At 31.3% G+C, this 27,259-nt stretch overlaps 1 protein-coding gene across 1 annotated transcript in view; it reads right to left on the reverse strand.

Moving 5' to 3' along the window:
• The window catches only part of LOC118196790 (uncharacterized), a 468,824-nt gene that overhangs the window by 207,682 nt on the left and 233,883 nt on the right, over positions 1 to 27,259 (reverse strand). Inside the window, exon 2 of the mRNA XM_085807122.1 lies at positions 299 to 431. Coding sequence (XP_085663248.1) covers positions 299 to 431 — 133 coding nt within the window. The remainder of the gene's footprint in view (positions 1 to 298; positions 432 to 27,259) is intronic.

Consider the following 27,259-nt stretch of genomic DNA (forward strand, 5'->3'; position numbering starts at 1 on the left):
ATAATTGAATCATTTCGTTTTGAATAAACACATTATTTATTCCTAGTCTAAAAGAGTTTTCTTTAATGAATTTAGAATTTTGACATTTAGCATATTCAGGCAAGGGTAGATTTATATTAAGATTAATTTCCAATGCATTGTTAATATCCCTGAATTATTCCGTAGTAAGGATAGTTAAATATTAATATTTGAAATATGGCATCTAAAAGTTACATCATATTACGATGCATAGATTAACAAATATTTAGATACAATTTTACTTACAAATATGTATATATGAATATGCATCCTTACTTACTCACAGACTAAATTCAGTTCTTCTCGGGTCGCTGCCAGTGCTAGATCTTCTTTTTGTGCAATAGCTTCTAATATAGTTAAACAATCTTTAAATTCTTGTGCTGTGCAGTTCTGGTCACTTTCTGCTAAGCTACCTGAAAAGTTTAAACAATATTCTTAACACATATAAATTTATGTGCATAACTTTTTGCTCATCATAAAGGTTTGAAATTTACTTATTACGTATAAATGCCATCAAATTCCGATTTGCATGGGTAATACCAATGACGACATCCATACCTAACTCGAAACCATTAATTTGAGAGCAGTTAAAAACACAGGAAAGAATAATAACTAACATCGTAATTAACAGAACAATATCATTAATTCGATTTAACTGCATTTCCAAGCAGTTTAACCAAGAGAATAAATAATTTCATTTCGGTAGGCCAATGAAATCAGTATTCAAGACACAAAGAACATAATATAAGTAACGAAAAAATTATCAAAGTTCGAAATAAAGAAATGAAATTAAACACGAATATTTTACAGGAGAATTTGAACGATGTTATTGAGTTCAAACTCACGTAAAATGTTTGGTTAGAAGTTTCTATTTCTATAACAATGGCCATGCGTTTTTGGATTAAACACAATTAAATAGCATACTGTTATAATTAAAATTAGGTATGAAAAATTAAGACATTATTTGACGTCATTACTATAATCCCAAATAACGCTGTCCCTTTTTCATCTTTCAGTTTCATTTTGCATTGATAAATTATGACAATCTTTTTATCCATCGCTTGGCAATAAGCAAACTTAACTATTTTTTAAACAAAGTTCGTTTAAAACCCACCCCGTTAATCAGGAGTTTATTAGAAATATAAACTAATGATTAGTTGCAAAGTTCTTACCATGCATTAAAATAAAATAAAGTAGTTTTTTTATCTTTTCGTTTTACAAAATACTGCTAGAATAACTCAAGGAATTTACAGAATAAATGGACCAAAAATATTCAAACTTTGTTCGATTTTTTTTCTTTCTCTCCTTCTTCTCTGTTTTTAAACTATCTGATGTTTTGGATTTCTATAGTGTTAAGCCAGTCTCTTATAATATACTTTCTTTAAACTGTAAATATGAAATAACAAAATAGGTTTCCGGCTACATATTTCTCAGTCCCAAATTGTCTGAAGAAACATCACACACTCTGAAAATTCCCATGCATTAAATTATTTTTTCATTACTAGTTGAATAGTTCCTAAATAAGGATACGTGTTTAAGAGTTTAAAAAAAAAATCACTAAGGAACATTTTCTTATGTTCTCGAAACGTGGTGGGAGATTTTGCTGAACTGCAACTTTTCTTAGAACATTTTTAAGTGTTTGGATATAAAACTAGCAATGCGTGAACTTTCGGACGTTAGTCTCTTAAACAGCAGACTAAGAAATTTTGAGAGCATAAAGGAACTTATGCTTCGAATGCTAATAAGTTAAAATATAAATAAAACATTCCATTCCCAATTTCAAAATATTATTTTATTGATTACTTGGCCTTTTTTTAGGAATTAATAAATCTCTCACCTCTTTCGTATGTTCAATTTCAGCATCTACATTGTATATCACGTTTTCCAGGCGAGGGAAAGATAAGCGGTTTCCAGGTTTTCATGCATGAAATCAATTAAAATAACTTTCTGGGGACCCCTACGTGATGGACATATTGAAAAAACATGGTATGTACAACAAAACATTTCTGTACATAAAATCAAGAAATAATTTGGGAATTACTTACATGACGGAAATTTCAAAGGAAGTTTTCAAAGAAAAAAGTAATATTGAATGAACTTCAATGCACATGACCCAAGATTGTGAAATATATAATCATCAGGCGTAACTTTAAACAAAAGACTTTCTTTTTCAGTAGCTCAAAAAAGTTTAAAAAGTCTCATACTCAGATTACAGATTTAAGAAATTGGATCATCAACTTTTTGTATGAAGTGTATATAATTAATGTTTCTAAATATATAATTATACTAATATTATTTTCTAAATATATACTTATATATGCTGTAAGCAATTATATTTTAAGCATGAGAATTAATAAAAGTTTAAATAAGTAGAAAAATATTAAAAATATATTAAAAGTAATAAATTAACTAAAGGTATTTGATTGAAGGGATAATTAAATGCTTAGGAAAATTTAAAGCTTTAGGAAAACGCTGCTGGCGTTAACTAATCGGAATTCTACCACTTTTCCTTAATTTAACTTTACTTTGCTTAGTTTGAATAAAGAAAAAGATTTTAATTTCGTCTCAAATGGAAGCTCTTTCTCCAGATGAGATCAGTTCTTTTGAAAGACTGTTTGTATGTATATAGATAGACAAATAGGTATGGGTGAGTGTATATGTGATAAATTCGAAAACGTTTAGAGAATAAAAAAGGACAAGGCTCTCACCGACGTAAAATAAATGGTCCAAAGTATTTTCTCTTTGCATTCATTGTTTAAGTAATATATTGTAACTAAATTTACACTTGTAATTTTCTTAACACGAAAGAAACATTTGAACCCCAAATTTCGATTTAAATTTTGCAAGTTCCACAAGTATGTATTTTGAAATTGTACACCTTGAGTCAAGGTTGTTATTTACACCCTAAAATATTGTAAGTATTAAAAGCCACTTTAGATACTTCAGATTTCAAAGATATTGCTGTTGATATTTAAAGAAAATATGCATACAAATATGCTAAAAATAAAAGGGTCCGAATAAGTTATTTGAATTAAAATGCATTGATTATACATTTTAGAATTAATATTTCAAGTTCTATATTTCATTCAAATGTGTTTGACTACTAGGCTACTGTAATCCCTCTGTCGTTTGTGTATTTAAACGTTTAATTCAAAACAATGTGAAATTTCAAAATAATATGAATTTTCTTGTAGTTCCAGCAAGATACTTTCACTTTGAAAAGGCACCTTTTTGTTTAAGTTTATGTGGAATTAATATATTTAAAAAATTATTTGTTCTTATTTTCATTTTAAAATTTAAATAGGTTTAATATTCTTGAAGAAGAGAACGTTATGATAAAAACTTAGCCCATAATTTTAATTAACTAAAAGTAAAACAAAAAATCCTAAGCTTACAAATTTACATCATACACAAACGTTTCAATAATAATATAAAAATTAAAATATATGGATTAAGTTCAAAGTGGTAAATATCATACACTACTCGGAATATTCTGGAAATGAAAGGACACCTTCGGTTTTTTTTTTTAATTTCGATTGACTACTGCAACATCTGCCGTTGAAAAATCTCATATCTTCTCTCTCCAGTTCGTTGCATTTATCATTTGAATAGCACAGACATTTTGTAATAAAACATCTCGATCTGAAGCAAGGATCCACACTAAGCGAATAAATAAATAAATAACGAAAATAGGCTCAAAACGTGTGACGTGAGAACATGTTAAATCAAAGCTCTCGATGAAATGCAGGAGGGGGGGAGGGAAAGGTTAAAAAGAACGTGAAGATTGCTGAAAGGATTGCACCCTGTGAGAGGAATTGCTTTTGAACATTTGAATAAGAAAAGGGGCTTGATAGGGTCCCAAATTTTTAGCAAAACGGGTTCAAGAAATATATTTTATTTTTTTTACAATATGTGTGTATGTGTGTTCGCTTAAGTGAAATGTGAAGCTGTTTTGTGTACTGAGTTGGTTGGAATATTATAACATCGAAAGAATCCAAGAAACTTATTTTATATTTCTATTCTACCCCACGACATACTTTAAATGCAGATTGAGCGCGAAATGCAGGAATAAATTCAGGAAAAGAAATCAAATTGAATGTCGAAAAATTATACCTTTTTATGTATCAGAATTGCTTACCGATTTCCACATGAATTGAAAATCTTAGAAAATAAATATGATTTAACGAACACTAGCGAAATATCAGAATATATAGTCAACCTGAAATTTAACAGATTTACAGAAAATGGAATTATTTATAACAAATCTCAGGAACTTCATATATAGTCATCCTGAAATTTAATATGTTTACTCTTAATGCAATTATTTATAACAAATCTTAGGAACTTCATATAATTAGCCTAACTTAGAATTCTGGAATTCATTGAAAGGTATCGGATTACAGAGTTCTACAGTAAACTGGTAAAGCCAGAACTATGACAGAGATATAAACATGCAACCACAAAGTTCGAATCCCAGATGATAGATAATAACATTACTGTATGTTCATTTTCAAAGGATTACAAGTTTCTTTAATCATGTACCTTCATATAACCTGCAATAAAATCTGAAACGCACAATATCTTAAGCTGTTTTTGTCACAGATTCAAGGAGGAGCAATAACTTCCTCTTTACAAATTACGATTATCAGGAAACAGTTCATAGCAAAGCGATGTATATGTTTCTGTTATAAATTATTTTCTTTTTCTCTCAAGATTCGTAGCGGTATGCTTACTAACTTCTGTTCATCAAAGTTTTACTTTAAGAGATATTTGGAGAGCATTTCATAAATTTAGAAATATATAACGAGGGAATTAATAAGCTGTTCCCGCAATTAACACCTAAGAAGGCATCTACAAGCTTTATGAATATGCTGAGATTATATACAGAAATAGAAATTAAAGGCAGCGATAAACTTGTTTTGTTCAAATCTCAGTTTTCATACATTCAGCCGTAAGAAATTCTAGAGGAACTGTGCATATCGTTACAAGAGACTATAGTACTTAATACACTCGAGTGCAAATTTAAGCGAATATGCACATTATAATTTCTGAAAGTGTAATGGATAGATTTTAATAAAATTAGGTATGAATATACACTTATAACAGAGAACGAGATGTCAAAGTTCAAAAGCCTATTATTAGAGAAGATTATCAGAGTGCATGGATGTCCAAAATCCACGTTGTGATATCAAACTGAAAATGAGTCTGATATATGGCATCGTCTTCCTTCACAGTCAGACAGGTTGTGCAACGTGACGGCATACTCAACAGGAGGCAGCTGAGGATTTCCTGTGGGAATCGATCCCACTCCAGCAGCAAGGCATTTTTAAACTCCGGGATACCTCTAGCAGGGGGATGGCAACATGAAACTGCCCTCTCAAAAGCGTCCCAGACATGCTGGGGTTATATCAAGATGGGTTAATATCAAGAGATCTGGTTGGCCAATCCATGCAGCAATATCCTCTCTTTCCAGGCAATCGTGGATTAGCTGAGCCCTATGTGGAGGAGCATTGACGTCCATTGACAGGAACCCAGGACCAACTACGCCGTTAGAACGTTAAGCAGTTGGGTCCACGATGTCACTTCCAAACCTTATAACAGTAAGGAAGCCTTCTTCAAACATATGCAGGACTGTGTGGCCGCCAACCCAATGCCTGCCCAAACCACTACCCCTTCACCACCGTAATAATCCTTTTCCTTGATGAGGGAGGGAGGGTATTGTATTTCAAGCTCCCTCCAGATTCAGGTACGCCAAGAATCAGTGTCCAGACTGAATCCCCACTCATCTATAAGAGACACGGTCTTATTCAAGTGCATGTTGTTTGAAGCATGCTAAACGTGCTCTCTTCTGCGCTGCAGTGGACGGGACACAAACAGCGGGTCTTTAGCCATACAGCCCTATCTCATGATACTTTCGGTCAACTGTAAGCCGTGAAATTCGCGTTCCAGTGCCAGCATATTGCTCATGTGAGAACTGTGAACTGTAGCTGTCCTGTGTCGCCGTGCTGAATTTGGCAAATCATTTGTCGCTGTGGATCTAGGTCGACGCTGTGAAGGTCTTCTAGATATTGATCTAGTGTCCTGAATCTGTTTCCACAAATTGGAGATGACTCCGGCATTACATTGAGCTCCGTGTCACCTGCGCTTGTGGTTACCTGCCTCCAATCTACTGACAATTCTCCCTCCCATTCCCTCATCCATTTCTTCGAGGCCACTCATTTTACCCGATACTCTGTAAAATGTACACAACTGTTGCGAGAAACACGGCGAATAGCGTGAAGGAGATTACAAGCATACAAATCGCCGAAAACCCCCTTGCGCTTTATCTCAGTCAATATCACAAGTCTGCAGACACTCAAGTGTACGCTTACTTACTTCACTCTAAATATTTGCGTAAATCTCCGCCGGCATAATAAACTTTCTACTCTTCGTTCCGGCAAAAAAGTACTTCGTAAAAATATATAATTACTCACTTCTCCAGTTTTCAACGTATTCATAGCAAGGAGCTTCTTTTTCCTTCCACGGAGAAACTCCAATGAATGTTTTTTCGAACACACATATATGAAAAGTTTGTTGCTGACCTAAATAATTCTGAACGGAAATTCTTATGCATAATACTGTTGATGTAAGAGGCATAATAAATAGAAAAATATTCATAAGCCTCAGTTAAAAGCTACTTAACAGAATTCAAAAATTGTCTTTTTAGAAGGGGGGTTGCTATATTAATCTTCATCTTTTACCTTAACTTAATAATGTTTCTATCACAAACATAAACATATTTTATAGGTTTAGAATCAGCAACGCTCACTTTTTTTAAAAAACAAAATTTAAAAACGATTTTCTGAAGATCAATTTGGCCTTACTTTGCTTAAAATTAGGCAGAAAAGCAATCTTATTTGATTTAGTTTACTTGATTATGGCAAAGTACTCGATGGCTATATGCCTAAGAGAAGAGAGGCCTTCGTGGTGGACTTTTCTTAGGGAGTTGCTCGTAAGCCATGTCACACATAAGAAAAGCTGCGAAAGCAGTTAATACAGCCAAGCTGTTTGCCAGAATCCGAGCTCTGCATTGAACTACTAGCGATCAGTGAATTTGCCGCTCGGCCACTGGTAGGTGCAACTTTATTTGGATTTTTTTTACTCTTGAAGATGACCTGTGTCTGATCGCTATCGAAATCGATAAACTTTTATTCAAAACCTATGTCAAATTAATTGCTTTTCTGCTTAATTTTACATTAATATACTCTTCTTCCCACTTGAAGTAATCAGTTAGTTAACAGTTACCTTCAACTTCCTCCATAAAGGCTCTCTTTTCAGAAAAGATAACACTCTCGTTTCTTTCTCCAATCGTTTCCGACTGTCTAATATTGATGCCAATGTATTCATTTCTAAAAGTTGCATTAAATTTTTATCTATTTAATATTGCTTTTTTTCGTAATGACTAAGCTGAAATATTTAAAAAAAGTAGTGTATTTCATTAATTTAACTGCACTTTGTTTCCAGATACACATTGAGAAACGTTTCAGAACAATTTTTTATTAATAAAGATTTTATTTTTAAAAATTCTAGTAGAAATCCAGAAACATTAACTGCTATATGTTTTCTTTAAATGCATTTAAACCGAAAATTTATTCTTATGTAGTACTGACTGGCGCTTTTCAAATCACTGAAGAACTTTCTTTTCTAATTACAGCAAAAGTTGATAGCTATACAAAAATTACTTTTAATGACTATCTTTCTTACTTAAACATTACTCTTGTTTCTTAACTGTAGGCATTTTTTTTTCAAAGCTAAAGTACTTAGTAGACTACTAGACTTCTCCCTGCCAAAAATGGTTTTTGTTTTTTAGAATTTTTTTAAATCTTAAAGTGCTCTTCAGAGCAATTTTTTTTTTGTGCTCTAAATAAAAGATTAAATATTACGATGTATTATACATTCACTTCTACATTCACGTTCAGTGATAATTATAAGTAAATTTGCAAAAGGTTTCATTTAGTTATCTTATTAAAAACGAAAGTATTTAACATAATGTTTCATTTCAACTTTTTAATACTTTTTTACACTGCTGTCAAGCTTCTGTTCGTTTAAATTAAAATATTTACGTTAAATTAAAATGCCACTTCGTTTAAATTAAAATATTTTTATTTTAGAATTTATTACAGAGACAAATTAAAATTATTTTATATTACTGATATGGTTCAAACGTCTATATCGTAAAGAATGATAGAAAATTCTCATTTAGTTAGAACTAATTTGGTTATAAAAATATCCATTGTTCACTATCTTCATTCGTAACAAATAATAAAAATAAAATAATCTTATAATTAAAGTAATTTTTACTTATATAACTTTATACGAACTCATAAACGTTCAATGCTACAGGAACTACAAAGGATTCAAATTCAGTCAAATCATTAGAAACTTCGAATATATAAACTTAATAGTATTTTTGCACTTACAATTCTAATATAATTGCAATTACATTGTAATTGTATTTGCAAAGTAATTGTGAAATCTAGTTACAATCATAATGGAATTACATTTACATTTCTATTATCATTGGAAAGAAACTGCATAATGTGTAGGATTCTTCACTCTTTTTGTCTAAAGTAAATGCTAAGAAACCTAGTGAACGTGTTAGCGACTTATCGCTGAGTTCAAATAACTAAAGTCGTGGACTCAAGAAGGGTTAACTAATTTTTATTTTATTCAAAATAAGATGAAAAGTTGGCCAGTTGGCCCTATCCTGGGGTTTACAACAAAGCCTCATCTTGGGCTTAAACTCAGAATAAGAAATAAGAACTAAATTAGAATTAACTAAGAGACTTAGCCTAAGCTAACACAATTCTAACTTAGCTGGCCCTTAATTTAAATTAGCCGGTGAATATCAAAAAGCACGTAATATATGGCCGAGCGTAACAGCTTCAAGAGACACTTAGCCCGAAAGCAAACACGCGCTAGTCAGGATTCCTGGCTCTATCTAACGAAGTAAGTAGAACCTTCCTTAAATATTACTAATAACTCATTTGCATTCAACGCTATTCTAAAAACTCTTTTTGGTAGAGTGTTGTGAGTGAAAACAAGAGTTGATAGGAAATCACTTTAAAATTAAAATAATTGTTATAAAATTAAAATATACCTTACAAATGTAAATGCTGATTACAGTGCAATTGCAATTATAACAACCAATTACAATCTAATTTTAATTGGTATTGCAACTAATCAATACCAATTACAATTAGGATCACTAATGATTAGGAAAGTGAATGCTCCTAACAATTACATCTACACACACACGGGAAACAGTGATCATATCTGAAATGGTTCGTCATTTTGGATAATATTGTATTAAATATTACAAAAGATGATCGCCTCGAAGAGAGATACTAGTACTTTCCATCTAGAATCATCCTTCTTAGCTTGTGATATACCGAAATTTGTAGCAGCGAGGTAAATTACGAATTAGTTCTTCATTAAATGAATATTTTCAGTAAATAATAAAGAAATATAATTCAAGCGGAAAGTCTTTACATGAAAAAACTTCAGCTGTTTCACATGGGAATAAATAAGCGTATCTTTGTTAGGCAATTATATGTGCTTATGATAGTCGTCGATATAGATTTGAATTAGTCGTTTAAGGGAAAGCAAACAAAGACTGTATACTTAATGTAATGGAATGCCTTCGTGAGGACTTTACGAAGGCAAACTGATCTCACAGCCAAGCAGTAAAATAGTTGAATAATGATCTGGATTGGAGTCCAGACGGACAAACTGGTTGCATGGTCGATTTCATGGTTTTCTCTATGAACCTTCCATAGCCAGTTTTCTTTAGAAATCCTCCAACAAGGAATCCATCCGGTACGCAACAGAGCTCTCGAGTGCTTTGTCGAAAACAAATAAATCCAGCCAACTTTGTTAAGAGAAATCGGTTTAGAGGATATAAATCATGAAAAATAATTGTTTATTTTTGAACAAAGGAATCAGTTGCACGGCTAGACTACAGGTGTTTCATAATGCTATCCGATTGAACCCCTGGTCGGCCTTAGGCAGCAAAAAATTATTTTGGTCCATATTTACCCTGTATAATTGCTGTGTATACTGAAATTTTTAAAAACAATACTGATTTCGAATTAGTTTTTTTCATTAAATACACTATTTTCATTAAATACACGTATTTTCTGTAAATAATTAAAACATAATGTTTACAATTGCATACACCTACAGAAATTACGTTTTACAGCTTTAGTGAGAAATAAGGAAGTATAATATTGTTAAGCGCCTCTAAAATAGTGTTGCCGGCAGAATTTTAGGTTTATGCAGATTATGACAAAATACACAAGAGCTCTCTCCATGAGTTTAGAAATATCGTTCTGAAGACCTTTCTAAGGTAAAATGGCTCGTATTCATATTATATGTGAAGAAAAACGTAAAAACTTCATACAGATAGACCGTTAATCGGGATTTGAACCTAGGTCGAATTATGAGCGTTCACTGATTTTACCGTTCAGTCGCTCGTGGGCATTTCTGGCAGACAAATGGCATTATATTCCACCCGAAATCATCCAACTTAATTATCATGTAAACCCCTAATTTCAGTAATGAGATAATTATGGATTAGCTTTTCTCAGATAACCCATAGTTTCAATAAATAGATAAAAGGCGTAATTCTGTTAAAATGGGAACATTTTCACGAGCAATTTCCAGTAGCTTAAGGTAAAAATAAACGAATTTAATTTTAAGTACCGCCACCTAGACGGAAAAGGGGTTAGTAACACTGACTGCCGTACCGAAGAGCCTGGTTCGAAAAGGAAACGTGAATTTCAATTATGTTCAATTTCAAGATTAAATGGATCTATTATACAAGTGTTTTACAAATTAAATTAATAGCTTTTCATTCCTGATGAAATAAAATGAATAATCACAAATTATAAAATTTGGCAATAGAACTGTGATTAAAAAATTAAACAGAACAACTAAATTTGCATGTGGACAGAATGATTTATAGTTTTAATTCGGAGAAATATTTACAATAATTTAAACTCCCTGCTCCATAAGCGCAAAAATTAAAAGTTAGCTACACATCATTAGCTTCCACATACTAATGCACAACGTAATTAATAAATCTAGTACTCTCCCAGGATAAACTTTACTTTAAATGTCTCTAGAAGCAAATATTCAGAATTTAAATAGTTTTCAAAACAATGCCAGTGTGCTATGTAGCAATCTTAGAGATAATACTAATTGTTTGTTTGGATGTCTTGAAAAGAAAGTGAATAATTTTTCTTGTGACAGGTGCCGAGGAAAAATAGATAAGGAAAAGGAAAAATTACCTGTCTTTCGTTTGATGACGTCCAAACGGTTAGTACTATCCCTGAAGCCAGATGGCTGCTAAACTTTGAGCGCAGCTTCCGCCACCACAAACTATACTATCGGATACTTGAGCAATAGTAAATTATACTGATTTTTGAGTTTATTGTTTTCATGTGTATAAGTTTTATTTCTCGAAGGTAAAAAAGTGTGGAATTTAAGAAGAGAAAGGAGGTTTCAGCTAGGCAAAATTTCTTTTTCGGGCACTTGGCCTTTCAGCACTGGCCACTCCTAAGGCCAGAAGTGGTGGCCATTTTATTGTGGAGGCACTTAATAAGCGGCCATCGTTGAACCCTATGAAGGGACGGGCAATTACATCCATGCTTTTTCCAGGATTCGAGCCCGCGTCCTTCGGTACCACAGTGGGCTTCCCTAACCACTACACCGTCTGAGCTGAAAGAGTAGAAATGATAGCACAAATAAAATAAATTTGGCGTGTTGATCAATCAAAAACTTCTGCGGTGTCATTTTCATATGTAGCTGAGATTATAATTTCAAAATTCTGTAAATGTGATTAGATTTCATTTTAAGAAAATTTTCAACTCACCATTGAAACGTGACATTCCTTTTTTAAGGTTTTCTTAGTTGCAGATAGGATTAGCTTTGACAATTCGGATTCTTACATCCAGTAAATAAAATAAATGAATTTAAAAAGTATTTAAAGGCGAGTATATTCATCTTAAATTAATTCCTTTGAGATCACTAGCATTTGAATTTTTAATTCATAAGTAAAATTTCCTTTTCTAAACGTAACTAAGCATATAATAAGATGTTTATTCACAAATTTTTTGGCAAACTTTATGTAAGTTTTAAATCCTAATTTTTTTAATTCTAAAGATTTAATGCAACAAAATAATTATAAACAAGTCTGTAAGGTTTCAAAGCAATTAAGTTCCAGTATAATTTAAATAATTCCATTTAAATGTTAATTTGTAGAACCAACCTTATAAGTTTATTTTATAATGAGTTTAGTTGGCATTATTCGAGCTAAACATCCTTGCTATCAGAGTACAGTTATCTAAAGAAAGTTTTATGCTTTTTATTTGAGCATAATCTTATCATTTTATATGATTTCTACGACAGAATTTACTCTTAGAGACATAAAGCCGTTTAGCATCGCGAGTTTCATTTTGCTGAAACTGAGAAATATTGCACTGCAGATGATTATCTTAAATGCATTTAACTGAAGAAAGCAAAAAGGAGAAATGTGACGACAAAGTTCCCCGGTACACCTTTCTACATTTCGTTTTCTTTTAAAAGACTAAAAATGAGATTATTTTAGTCTAATACAATAGTATAATAATCAAAATAATATAGTGTAATATAATATAAGTAATAGTGCAGTATTCAGAGTCTAATCTAATCTAACGTATTAATCTGAGCAATGATCTAATATTTAGATTGTAATATAATCTAATATAAAGTAGTACTCTAACTAATAATCTAGTATTCAGATTCTAATCTAATGTAATATAATCCATTAATCTGAGAAATAATATAGCATTCAGATTCTAATATATTATAATCTAATATAATAATCTGAATAATGATCTAATATATTAAATAATAATATAATATATCTAAATAATAATTTAATATATCTGAATAATAATCAAATATTCAAACTCTCATATAATCTAGAATAATATAATAATCTAATCCATTATTGCGACTGGAATAATAATCTAATATTCAGATTCTTATCTAGTCTAATGTGATACAATAATCTGAATAATAAACTAATATTCAGATTCTAATCTAATGTAATATAACATAACAATGTAATATCGTATCATAATCTGAAAAATAATCAGATATAATAATCTGAATTCTTAAAAATATTCCAATCTCCAAAAATTATTTTGTTTTTTCTGTTACATTGCGTTTTGTAATATATGTTTCGTAGTGTGTAATATAGATGTTATTGACCCTTTCGAATACAGATAGCCAGAATTTAGAGCTACAAAAGTTGGCTTCAGATGTAACTGCTCAGCATTTAAATATGAAATGTAAATATTTCCTAATGTGAAGAAAAAGTTTCTCCTATTTTTTAAAAAAGCATTAAGTTAATTTTAGGTGTTGTATTTCCTTTACAGTATATTTTGTCACAAGACCAAAAAGTTATCATTTTTATGCAAATCATATCTGCTTTCTTTCTATGAAAAATCTCTAACGGAAAAAAAATACTTTTACTGTATTAATCAACTTCGACTATAAAATTGGCAATGATGTCAGATGCGTATTAGAACAAGGCTGACTTTTAATTCTTCGTTGAAATATATTTATGCATATTTTTGATGATTTAGCTTATTATACGTGGTTATGTTTTATTTTATTTATATTTACATTCGTTTGAATAGCTAGCGACAATATAATTGAAGAACTATGGCAATATAAACTACATCAGATTTTAATTTTGCAAAAGGTAGTTAATATCGTCTGCTAAAAGGCTATTTAAATTCATAGTACTTTGCTTCAAAAGCATTGAATAAATGGTTTACATGTTCTGGCACTCAAATGCAACTTGCATAATACTATACAGATAAATTTCAGAACCTATCGTTTGCCATATCACCAGCATTTTAACATTAAATTGTTTTCATCGCAATATATAAAATCTCCTTGCCAAAATATAACTACTGTTCTGAATTTATGGCATAATTCTATGTACACAATCTATGTAGTATAGCAGATAGTATTTAAACTAAAAACTTAGGAGTTCTGTCCCATGGGCTGTTCTGAAGAGAAATGACCGTAAAGGAACAGAATTGTTTGAGTGTTTTCTTTTCTTAAGATTAATATCACATAATTTGCATTGCTTTACCTTTCAAATCTTTTGAAAAGTTCATGTCTTTGCAGAAAAAGCAATTCTTTGTTAAAAGTTTTAAAAATCTAGTTCAAGCGTGATTATAAATATTGCATTTCTCATAAATTTTTGTTAGCGACATAGCCTTTACAAATAAGTATATTACTTATTTAGGAATCAATAAATTGATTTTATTTTGCACTTTAATTTTAATAGTAGCAAATTGTTTACCTAGGAAAACCTAAAAACAAACAAATTTAAGCATTTAAATAAAATATACTTTACAAGGTATTAAGATATGAAGCTTTGAAATGGAAACAGTAGCACTGCTTTGTGTCTCACATTGCCTTTGCAATTACTTTAAATTAATACTTGAGATTTCCTCTTATATAGGCTTCTTATTACGAAATTAAATTTCAAGTAATTGCTGTTTTCACAGCGTAAGAGCTGGAAAGGGAAACATATATGACAGCTGTAAGCTGTGACGTAATTAAACTCTTTAGCTTAAATTACGCACGTTTATGAGTTATTAAAGCCTTATCCAACTGAATTAATGAATACTTTCATTAGTCTTAACATACTTACGAGTAAATAAGCTTGAATATTCCTGAGTTATTCACTTTTATTTTCTACACAAAAATTGGCGAATAAATATTGCTAGAATTTTAATACCACATTTAAACATGGCTTTCCCTGTGACTCTTAGTTTTATTTCCGTTATGACTGCACCTGCATCACAAAAATTAACAAATATATTTTAATTCTTTAACTGTTTAAATCCAAAATTAAATGTCTTGCCGATTTTACAGGAAAACGTGTTACACATCCTTACATGCATCTACGTTTTGTGAAATATAATATTCAATTCAGATTTTAATTCGAATAGCTCAGCAATGCTTAATTAGAACCAGTGTCGTTCTAAAAACCAATGGTTTTGAGACACAAATATTCTAGCACAAATTGTTAATTAATCGAATAAAAATTTAAGGAAATATAAGGTAATAAATTTAAGGAAATATAAGGTAATAGATCTTCTATAAAAATGCTTATGATTTGAGAAAAAGAGAAAGAAATAAAATTTTGCTGTCAAGATACTTGCTATCTACTGGTAAATGCCGAGTTAGAACGCAAGAGCTACAAACATCAACAGTCAATTTATGAATATACGAGTATATATGTTTCCCCAAAATTTAGTCCAATAAATAGTATACTGAAAAAACTTGAGAGTCAATCTGATATTTAAAATTGGGCAAAATTTGACGTTTAGATTTAAGCAAAACTGAAAGAATTATATTCATATAATTTGGAATAATAGAAGTATGTAAATGATTTAAAGTTTAGTGTAATTCAATTTTAGACTAAACTAAGTTTTTGAGCAAATCTCTCTCTTTACGGAGATCGACGTATTTGTATAAAGTCTTCTTAATAAACTGTATAAAAGCAAGTTTTTAAGAATTTTAAACTTGAGTTCCCAATTAATAATGTAACTCTTGCATTTTTAACAGCTGTAATTCATAAATATAGTTAATTTCTTCACCCCTTTCTCTAAACCATGAATTTTCAGCCGGAAATAATGTAACCTCTAAACAGTCATTCAGGTTTACAGCTTTACGAAATGACATTTCTAGAGACCCATGCAAATATTTCAGGGAACTTTATCAGGTTTTTTTTCTAGTAGTAAAGTTTCAGCAAATATAACAATATGTACCATTCTATTATAAGAATTAAAAAGATTTTGTATAAAGGTAGCTTCCATTTATGTCTGTTTCTCTCTGAAGATTCAGAGCAAGTTGAAAAATTAAGTAAAAATTTTAATTTAGTTTGGCAACTGCCTTGCAGAAAAATGGTTTTAACATTTCGACAAAGGTAAACAGAGGTCCTTACTCTTCAAGGGGTGAAATTTGTTTCAAACTCGAAAGTGTAGCAATTCAGATATGCAAAATAAAAGTAAATAAATACATGAAAAATCATGGAAATACATCTATCGAACAAAATGGAATAAAATAAATAGTGATTATGAGATAAGGCTTTTAAGACTTTCGGAAAACCTTAAAAGGATTTAGAATCATTCCGTTGAGGGGTTCTGATAAATGTAAATGTTTCAAGAACATCTAGTTTGATATTTGAAGAAGCTTTCGAATAAAACAAATAGAACTAGAGTTAAAAATATTATTTAGGGGCCAACAATGATTAACTGTGTGTCTGGAATCAATTTCTGCTTTTCTTACATAAGATTTAAGCTCTCTAAAATAAATGTTACCGTTTGCATAGTCTGGTTGATGTATGTTAAATCACACTGACAACGAAAACTGTAAATTCTCCAGAAATTAAAATCTGGAATATAGTTTCTAAGTACTGAGAGATATATTTTATTGATAGAAGGCGACCGAAATTACAAAGAATCATACAGATTTGTAACTATTAATTTAGAGTTATTAATTAACCGGTTTCTTCATTTCGGTTAGTATAAGTATTTCGCACAGGAGTTTTTGCTTCTTGGAAAACAATAATGCCTAATGTCTTAATCCTAAGTCCTAAGTCCTAATGCCTTCCTTTGTTACGTCATTACACAACACCGACTGCGAGTTACGCAAAGTCCTGTGTCATGCGCTGAGTATTATGTCTTTCAAAAGTTTACTTTTCAACATCATTTAGTTCAGTCTACATTTCGACATCAGACACAGATATTCACAATGTGACAGGCATTGTCTTCAACGGAAAAAAAAAAGGTCAATGAGTTTTCTGAAAATGGGTAAGGATTCGGAATCACAGTAATAGTATGTCACAGGTACGCAGACATGATGAATGCATTCCCTACACCTAAGTTTACATGTTTCCTTTTAAATCAGCCATGCCATTTCAGTGATACTGAAACGGCCGTGTATTATTAATTTGGTTTGTTGTGCAAAAGTATACCCAATGTAAGAATCAAAAATGCCTATTACTTGCACGCCGTACATTTAAAACTCAAAAATTATATCGCATATTCCACAAACATAGTATGTAGGAATGCAGTGGATGTACCTTTTTTTCTCCTCAAACATTTATTATTTTGTTGCACCGCTGATTTAAATGCCTGTATATCAACTTTAATGTAACTGTTTAAAAGGGTATTTAGTATGCAACAAAATGTAAATATCGCATACTAAACGCATGCAGTTATCTATTATTATATACATTGAGCATACTAGTCATTCAAAATTCATCAAATACTTGAAAACAGACTTTACAATTTCTTTTTACATTTCAGTTTAAATAGAGGGAAACAATGGAAATAAATAATGCGTCAAAAAAGTCATAATATTCATAGGGTTTACGAAAACTACTGGTATAGACGTCGCCCAGACGGTATGGTGGTTAGGGGAACCTAATGCGGTACCGAAGGGCCCGGGCTCGAATCTCGGAGAAGAAGTAGATGTTTGTAAATGTATACTGTCTTTGTGGTATTGGGCACTTTAAATATATGGCAAGTCAAAAGCCCTCTCGTGTGGTATAGTGGTAGAGGAGAGGGGTGGGAGACCGTCGAACAAGCCCTCGGGGTGCTCGCCGCCAAAATTGGAGTAGAAAGTAGCATCTACCTTCCTTGAGGATTCATGTCCGGTGAGAATGCTGGACAGTCCATACGGGTGATATCCTCCGATTGAAGGCATTCGCTTACGATGTTTGCACGGTGAGGACGGGCGTTGTCGTCTATAAACACAAATTGTGCGCCCATGGCGCACCGAAAAAAATGCACATGTTGTTCCAAAATGACGTCCCGATAGATTTGGCTTGTCATGGTTCCAATTTGAACATGCAGGTCAGTTCTGGAACCCAGAATAATTCCACCCCAAACGAGCACTCCTGCACCACCGTAACGGTGTCGTTCAATGATGTTTTCTTGGTGGTAACGGGTACCTGGAGCTCTCCTTATAAACGTCCGGCGAGAATCAGACTGCAAGCTAAACCTGGACTCGTCGGAAAACATCACACAAGCCCACTGTTGCGGTGTCCACAATGCATGCTCTCTACTCCAGGCTAACCGCAGGCAACAGTGAGTTGCAGTAAGTGGAACGCATCTGACAGGTCTACGAGCATATAGATCAATCTGCCCTAAGCGTCTGTACACGGTCTGCCTTGAAATTGTCGTACCAATGGCTGAAGAGAACTGACGAGACAGGTCTGAGGCTGTGCTCCACCTGTTTCTTTTGGCAGTAACTGCCAAATACCGGTCCTCATTCGGCGTTGTAACTCTGGGTCGACCTGTGCTGTAAAATCTACTCACATTACCATCATCTTGGAATCGTTGCCAAAGCCTGGAGATGACACTCTGGGCAGTTCCAAGTTCGTCTGATACTTCCAGTTGGGTACGCCCACATTCCAGACGGCCGATAATTCTACCACGTAAAAAATCATCCAAATGTGTCCTTTGAGTCATAACTATTCGGTTATTGCACTGAAATGCTTATAAAGCGTCTGCGAACAATTTTACTTCTTTGCCTGTATTCCTTATATATCACTCTCTTACAGTCTCGTCATTGTAACGTACCATCGGTGTCATCTGGTTACTTCCTGAAATTTGCATATGATTCTTGAAGATGTGTATAGTGATTTTACAGGTGATATATTTATTTTAGAATTCAATTTTCGCGTGACTCCGAATTATCCTTATTTTATGGACATGATTGTACATGGAAAAGACAACAACAACAACTAATATGGACACAGCGCCTTCGTTATTAGACTTGTAGAGATTTATATTTATTGTAACTAACATTTTAAATTTTAGTTCAGACTTTTCTATAAGCCTTCATATCCCTAATTGTCAGTGCCAGAATAATTAAATGTTGTAGCGCGCGTGAACGCATGCAAATTTTCTATGTTGAAGGAAGTAGTTAAAAGCCGAGTTTCGGTAAGAGAAAGAGAGAGTTAGGCTCTAGCTGCCGTCTCTGCCGTAGGTACGTTTGCTTATTGCTGGTTCAAGTGGCTTAAATGCATTGCCTTGCTGCCACTAGCTTAGAAGATGTTGAATTTCGGGATCTCGCTGAGCCCTGTAAGCTAGTTTATCACTTGTTAAACATTTCAACATTTAATTTTCAATTATCTGACTTTCAATTAAAGCCCAAGTATAGGCGAAGTTTTTTAGCGTCGAGATTACGCATTGTAAATTTTAAAGAGTTAATAAAGGGTTTGAACCCTTCTTCTGTGTAGTTTCCTGCTACTCCAGTATCCAGATAGAAGTTAACCCACCTGACTCTACAGACTATTAGTAAGCGTTTCTATTATTAATCTTCTATAAAGTTTAATCAAGCATATTGCACTATATACTGTAAATCTGTGAGAAACGTTAGGTGATTTATCAAATTTCATACCCTCTGTAGAATGCAACGCAAAATCCTTTCTGTCTTATTTCAGTAAGCAGAACGATACAATTTCTGACTAATGCTTCAAATGATAAAAATAGCAGGCTGGTAATAATTAGGATTGACGCAATTTTCTGCCGGGCGATCCCTCAATTTATATTTAATATTAGAGAAAATGTATTGGAGACGCCTGGAACGTCTGTTAACGTCTGGAAAATATCTTATCAGATCCAAGAAACTGCATTTAATTTCCGATTACGAAAATTTATTTTCCAATCAAATTCTTTAGCTTACTTTCTCCTTTCTTGCTGATAATAGTTAAAAGGGGAATTGTGATTTATATCAAATTCGTTCCCCTGTCCTCACTACTTCAGAGAAGAGTTTCGTTTTAAAATTGATTCCATTTCACAGGTATTTATTATTTTAAATAAACGCTTATTAATATTATTGTCTTTCTAGGGCATGCCCTTTGACACAAGGATATACTCTTTGTGTTTGCAAAAATGTGTAGCTTATATTAACAGTGTTTTTGTTTCTGCTTTATCTTAGCTTAACACTTGCTTAATAATACGATGAAATGATCTGTTAGAGTTCCAACCCTTCTGTAAAAACATTATGATCTATTTGATTGGAGTTTTAAAATTAAAATTTTGTTTCAAGAAATAAGTCTTCTCTACTAATAATTATACTGCTATTTCTACAAATGCATTTATTATTTTTCATCAGTTTTATGTGAACTTTGATTATTAAATCGTTGTTTTACTAATTATGTTTTCCAAACATAATGACTAGCATTCTAAAACAATGAATTTCTGTTGTTATTATTGTTTTTATCCATATACGGGTTATACATTGCGTCATGAACGATAATTGCTGAGTCAGGCGTGTCAGCTCTAATTATAGGCCTTGAACATTAGTAGTGGCAGTATGAAATCGGAGCCTATTTCTACTCTGAAGTTCATCTAAATTGAGTAATATTATTATATTAATCTATAGTTTTTAACCCATCGCACATCTATAGTTTTTTATCCATCGCAATGCATCAACTTTTACAGACAACAGCTAACTGCCGAGTCACTATTATAGAAATACCCATGTCTAAAGGATAGGTCACCTTTGCTATCAAATTTACTGTACTCTCCCTGACTTCCATTATTGACTATATAATTGTATAATAATTTTTGAAAATGAATAAATACAGAATTTTACTATAACAAGATTTTGTTTACCTTGGTTTAGGAATAATAACATAAACTATGTTTGTAGTGTTCAACTTATTCATTATTTCCTTTCATCTGCTTTCTGTGTTAAAGAAAATCCGAAATGGAAATCTTTTATAGGTATTAATAATCATAAAATCGTTCGAAATAAATTAAAGTTATCTACTGTAAATGAATATTATGTTTTAAACAATTCTTAATTGATGAGGCTAATATTTTATCAGATTGTGCTCCAATAACGAAGCACGTTCACTGAAATTTAAACATCTTCTGAATAATTTATATATGCAGGCGGATATTCCGAATGTTCCCTGTATTATGGTAGGGAAGGTATCCGTTTTGTTAAATAGTCGATAACAATAAGTATTCAAAGACATATCTTAATAAAACAATTTAAATTATCACATACATTTGATTATTCATTCAGCAGTTCTCCTTTGATGCCTTAAAACAAAAAATACCTAATGTCTATTTTCTTTCTTAAGGCATCGAAGTACGTAAATGGTGCATCTTTAATTAATACTGTACTTTCGAATCGGACTTTACATGCTTTTCGCATTTATATTTTGAATTAAAAGTAAAATAAAAGCTCAGAGGAAGTTTAAAATAAATGCTAAACTACTCATATTTTATGACAACATTAAAGATAAGACCAAGGAAAGTTATGAATAAAATATTATGGTGGGGAAAAGATAATGCTAATTCCAAAACTTGTAATTATATTGTGCCCAGCATGCTAACTAAATCAGTTTAAAGAAAATACTAGTAAAAAATTTCAAGTCTTAAAAAAAGAACCCCATTCACGAAAATCTGAGAGATACTAGATGAAGATAATAAGAACCTTAAAAAGTACCTAAGAGAAAATTACACGGATGAGAGGAAAAGGAAAAAATGAAAGAGAAAGGAAAAAATGAATGAGAAGAAAAAAATGAATATAAAAAATGAATGAAATTAAAAAATAAGTTAGATGTGTAATGAGATTATTACATTTGTTTAACTTAAGTTTTCCCCTTTTTAAACTTTTCATTTTAAATTTTGTATATAACTTCCTTTGTTACTTCTACTTATTAAGAAAATTTTCTCTCTTTCTTTGAATTTTGTAGCATTGAAATAAATAGATTTTATCATTTTTAATTCGGTAGAGCATACCGCTAGTAAACATTATTACGCTTTTATGTATAATTTTACTTAATTATCTTAATTATGCCAACACTTTTAAGTTATCTTATCAAACCCCGTGTTTAAAATTTGTATGATGTTCTTCTGAAGTGCTATTAGGGAAATATTCAGCACTTGGTTCAATCACTTTTGGGATATATTGGTACGATATAGTATAATTAAAATAAAGCAAGCTTCTTCTGTACTAATATTTTCTTCTACAAGACTTTTAATACTTCTACTTCTTAGACTTTTAATACTTCTGAGTACGTAACACTTATAATAAATGACAATTTCCCGTGCTTTCGATGAATAAATAAAATATTTTTAACTTGTGAAGCGGCAATACTGTATGTTAAATGCCTTGGTAGAATAGCATAACGAAAGTGATTTAAAAACTCGGAGAGAGAAAAGGTAGGGATATCTCTAACTTCAGTAGCAAACTATAAGGTATTTAGATCAATAAACATGAATAGATTAATAACCGAATTGAAAAAGAAACTAAAAATTAAAATTCCTGTTAATTCTTTGTTCTTTTTTGCAGTTCCTTAAAGTTCTTTACATAGTAAGATTCAACTAAAATCATATACTGAAAGAAATAGAACCTAAAACAATTTAGTAACGTGCATATCAGAACAAAAACTGAAAGAGATATAACATGTAAATAGCATAGCGTAGTTAAAATCGATTTACGTGAAATTTGCGGAATGAGAAAAAATTATATGCTAGACTGTTTCATTTGTTACTTATATCATATTTTATTTTACTTTATTGATTATTTTAGAGGCATAAAACAAAAGAGTAAGCGAAGCGTACTGATTTAAAAATATTAATAGTTTGATATTACTGCAACAAAAACAAAATGTTATTAGTAAGTTATATGAAGGAAAAGCTAGCTGAAATTAAAAACAATATTTCATTTCATTTCTATCTCCCCAAAACTACTTATAAAATGATTTCACAACCGTATTCCGCATTACATTGACAAGCGTCTCAAATGTAAATTTTTTTGCACTCATTACATACAACTCTTGCATTCACTCCTCAGTTTTTGAATCGTATAGGATAAACATATGTGACTTAAAATGCCCTTCAGTCTCCCTCTGTGTTGGAAATATCCGTTCCTGGAAACGAACCATTATTACTTACCAGAACTCGAAGGAGAGCAGTTGTTAACTCTGCACCAGAGTTAACAACATATTTGTTGGTTACTTGTTTACCATGCATGTTGGTTACCCTGCTTGTTTTAGTTGATTACTTGTTTTTGACTTCGTATAAATAAAAGTCATCCAGTGATAAGTTCCATCTTCAGTTCATCTGCATATAAATTCTACCGCCAGTTTGTTTTATTAAAGGGGGACAATGGCTCAACGCTCTATAAAACAAATACTCATCTGACATTTTTGAATTATTGTTTTAAATCAAAAGTGGCTGTAGTTTTTTGTGTGAACCCGTTTAACGTTCTGCGTTGATCGTTCTAGTTTTAATTTAAAACCATCGTGACTACGGAGCCAGTTATGTATTATCCCATCACTCTGAAATATAAACCCCTTTTTTCTGTTTTGTCATGCTTTTAGAAGGTTTTAGAAGGTAATTTTTGTTTGATATTCTATAACAGTGGTAGCTAATTTTTTTTTGATATACTAATTTCTTCACTAACTCATATGAAATGAAAATATTGTCAAAAGATACTTCAGCTAATAATTGAGAAAATATTGACTAAGCGAACTGCTAACAATTGATAAATGATTATTGAAAACCTTGCAGTCCAAATACTCAGTTTGATGTGATTGTTTACATGCATGAATGCTTTTTTTTCTCATATGCTTTTCGCTTTTAAAAATGACCCAAATTTGAAATCAAAACGGACTGGATTTCCTCAATTAAGCATTTTTAAAGAATTGTGATATCGTATGGATCTACAGACTTATGAATGCTTAATCTAATTTAAACCGAATGCATTCTGCACACAGGTTGTCGTAAACTGAATAAATTTTACCTTACCTTTAGTTACAGTGTAATAATGAATAAAATTTTGCATCAGATGGAAGTTTTTCTTATAAACGTTTTCTTCTGTCGTGACTAAACAGACAATATGCTAAATTGTTTCTTCAAAAGTATCCTAAGAATTACTTTTAGAGCAGGTAGGGTGATACGGCAGCTTATAGTTATCAGATAGTTAAGTCCATTTAGTCGGTTTGTAAGTTAACATCAAGAGATTCTGCTCTCAGGGGAAGGAATTTATAATCAATTTTCACGATCGAATGTTTTCATCGAGCACAAATATTTTCTTCCATTTATGTAGTGTCAGTTTATTCTCTTTTACATTCGATGACTTATCAAATATTCTTCATTTAGGTTTTAGCTCAGGAGTATTTTGTTCACTTGACAGCATTTCGAGGGCAGTGAAAAGTTTTGAAAATTCGTTTTCGTTTGTTTCACTTACATACTAGCTCTTAGAATAAATGCATACATTTTATAAACGTCAAAAGACGCAAGGGAAGATAAAATATTGTTATTGGTGCTCTCCTCTTTGGTGATTTTTTCATTTTCATCAGAAGGAAACCTTCAGATTTCAGGTTTTTCATAAAAATGCATTATAAATCAAATATTGGAGAGTCATAAAGTAATATACACTCCTCTTAAGAGTTTTAAGTTGTTTATGTGGCTTAGGTTAAAAGAGCATGCCAAACCCAAAATTATAGGAGAATAATAATTCGGTTACAGTAAACAATGAATTAATAAAATTCTGGCAACCATAAAACAAAATGCATCTGTCGGTTGTAGATACTAGAACAAAACCGGATACTAAATCATTAAATAGGTAAAACATAATTTTCACTGTATTATATATTCATAATATTTGTGGAAAATATATCAGTTCAGAGAATGCGGGACAAAAATATAATGCAGAAAACACAGTGCACAATAAAAAAAGCCTGACACCCGTAGAAACACCTGTAATAGGAAACATAAGAAAATAGAACATCATGAAATGCAAGTATCAGCCTTCGGGTTTTATTCATTAATCAAGATAAGGAGGTTTCCTCTGAATGAAGGTAATCACTGGTCTATATTCTCGGCTGGGTAAATTTTTTAAAAGTGCCGCATCATATTAATAACACAGTAACATATTGTTACTTTTTTAATTATTGATATTTTCTCGAATAATAAGAAATTTGAACCCCTATTGATTTTATATATTTACTAGAAGAAAATAAAGAATTGTTAAGAAATATTTTTTTCCAAAATTCATCAGTTAGAAAAACAATCTGCATCTTTAAAGTAATCATCAAAATTGGCACGAAGTTTTTCCTTTTATATATAAACCCATGGCATTTTGGATCTAAAGAAAGATTTAAAATAAATAACTCTCTAAGAAATGTATTTTAAATATTTAATAGTGCAATAAAATTGTGCTCCCAATTGAAAACATTGGCACAGACAGCGCTGAAAGTAATATTTATTAACAAATCAAATTATTATCCCCATAAGGATTCTAATTAAATGTTAAAACCTAAAAAATTATAAGTAACTAAAAATCCTTGTATTTTAATAAAGAAACGAAACATTAAATGCCATGCATATCTAGTTTCAATTAACATCAGAATAAAGAGGGAACTAATTATAAGAAATCAAGCCAAATTTAAGCGTTTAGAGAAATAATGCCAGCAAAGGTGATAATAGAACTGAAAGAGGCCCATTTTAAAATATGTAATTATATAAAATATTAAAATAATTAATGCAAATATTAAGATGTAAGATTAAAAATAGTGCGCTAAGATTTCCTAGTATGAACAAAATAAGCGAGATAAAACAGAGTAGAGACTGCACGTATTCCCATTTCCTTGGGACGACAAGAAAGATTAAGCATGAAAAGGATTAACATGAAAAGGATCGGCAGTTCTGAGGTCTGAAAAACCTTTGAAAGGGATGAAATGTTTCTCAGCTGTACTTGACAATCATCCGTTCTCAAAATCTATAACCACAGTCAACAGCACGCCTGGCATCATTGTATAAATGGAATTCTCGTTGCGAGAGCAATAATATATTCTACAAAGTTAAAGCGATTTCAGATCAAGAAACTGCATTAATGAAGTTGGGTTTCTTTGTTTAGTAGAAAGCCCATTTGCCTTTTCAGGAGTTGAAATTGCTTCAGGCTTGGAAGTTTGAGGTAGCATGCATAATGTTTAAAGAATCCATTAATCTTCCTTGAGCATTTACCAAAAACTTTAATTGGCTAAAGAAATATCTAAAAATAATTTAGTGGCTGTGTTTGCAGTCATTATCAGGTACGCTTTCGTTATTTATGTGTTTAATTATCGTTAACGGTATCTAAAATATGAAGGGAATTTTTGCCATAATTTAAGAAACTGAGAGTATATTTAATGAGTCCTTTTAAAGATTTAATTTTTTTAATTAGGTCATTAATATACGATGGATACTTTAAAAGAAAAAAAAGTTCCGAAATTTCATTGCTAAAATTTTTACAAGGGAGTGGGGGGATTTTCTGAAATATGTAATTATTATATTACAGTTGAAATTTTAGGTATTATTAAAATGAAAATTAACATATTATTGAAATGTTTCAGATGTAATTATATTAAAGTTGAAATGTTTTACTAAGCAATTTTGAGAATCCTATGTTAATTTTGCCAATTATTTGAATTATAAATACGATATCACAATACGTAATCCAAATCCCACACTTATGAGTTTTTTTAAACTTCAGATGATTATTACAGCACTCAAATAACAATAGAATCTAAAGCAAATGTACAACCAGATACGAATTAATAATTATTTTAAAACTAAATTATATAACATAAAATTTCAGTTCAAATTATGAAAGGAGTTTAATGACTGTGGTTCTATCATATCTTAATGCTGTATTAATTCTTAGGATAATTGTTACGTTTGACCCTACACTATAAGGCAAACGCTTATTATACAAATAAGCAACTAAATTATCAATTATTTTCGTCATTTAAATTAGCTATGAAATAAAGTTGTCACTATTTTGTTCATCTTGAGAGCATTTAATGAGAAGGAGAGTTCTAAAAGAATATTCATTCTCATTAAAAGCTGATTAATGAGAAACAGTAATTTTGAAAGAAGGCAATCGTTCTTTAAATAATTGCAAATGAAATAAAGTTTTCGACGATGATTCCCTAGAGGCGGACAAGAGGCGATAGTGAGATGGCACAATAAAATATCTGCCAGGAAAATAAATCTAAAGGATAATGTTACGAATTTTGTATACATGTAAATAATTTTAGCAAAATTATATGTAAATTGTAGCATCTCTTGAATGATGTAACATCACGAAGGTGGCAATGGTTTCGATG

Source organism: Stegodyphus dumicola, chromosome X1 (genome assembly GCF_044657685.1).
Source record: "Stegodyphus dumicola isolate Sdum_Otavi_A_Nest chromosome X1, ASM4465768v1".
NCBI lineage: Eukaryota > Metazoa > Arthropoda > Arachnida > Araneae > Eresidae > Stegodyphus > Stegodyphus dumicola.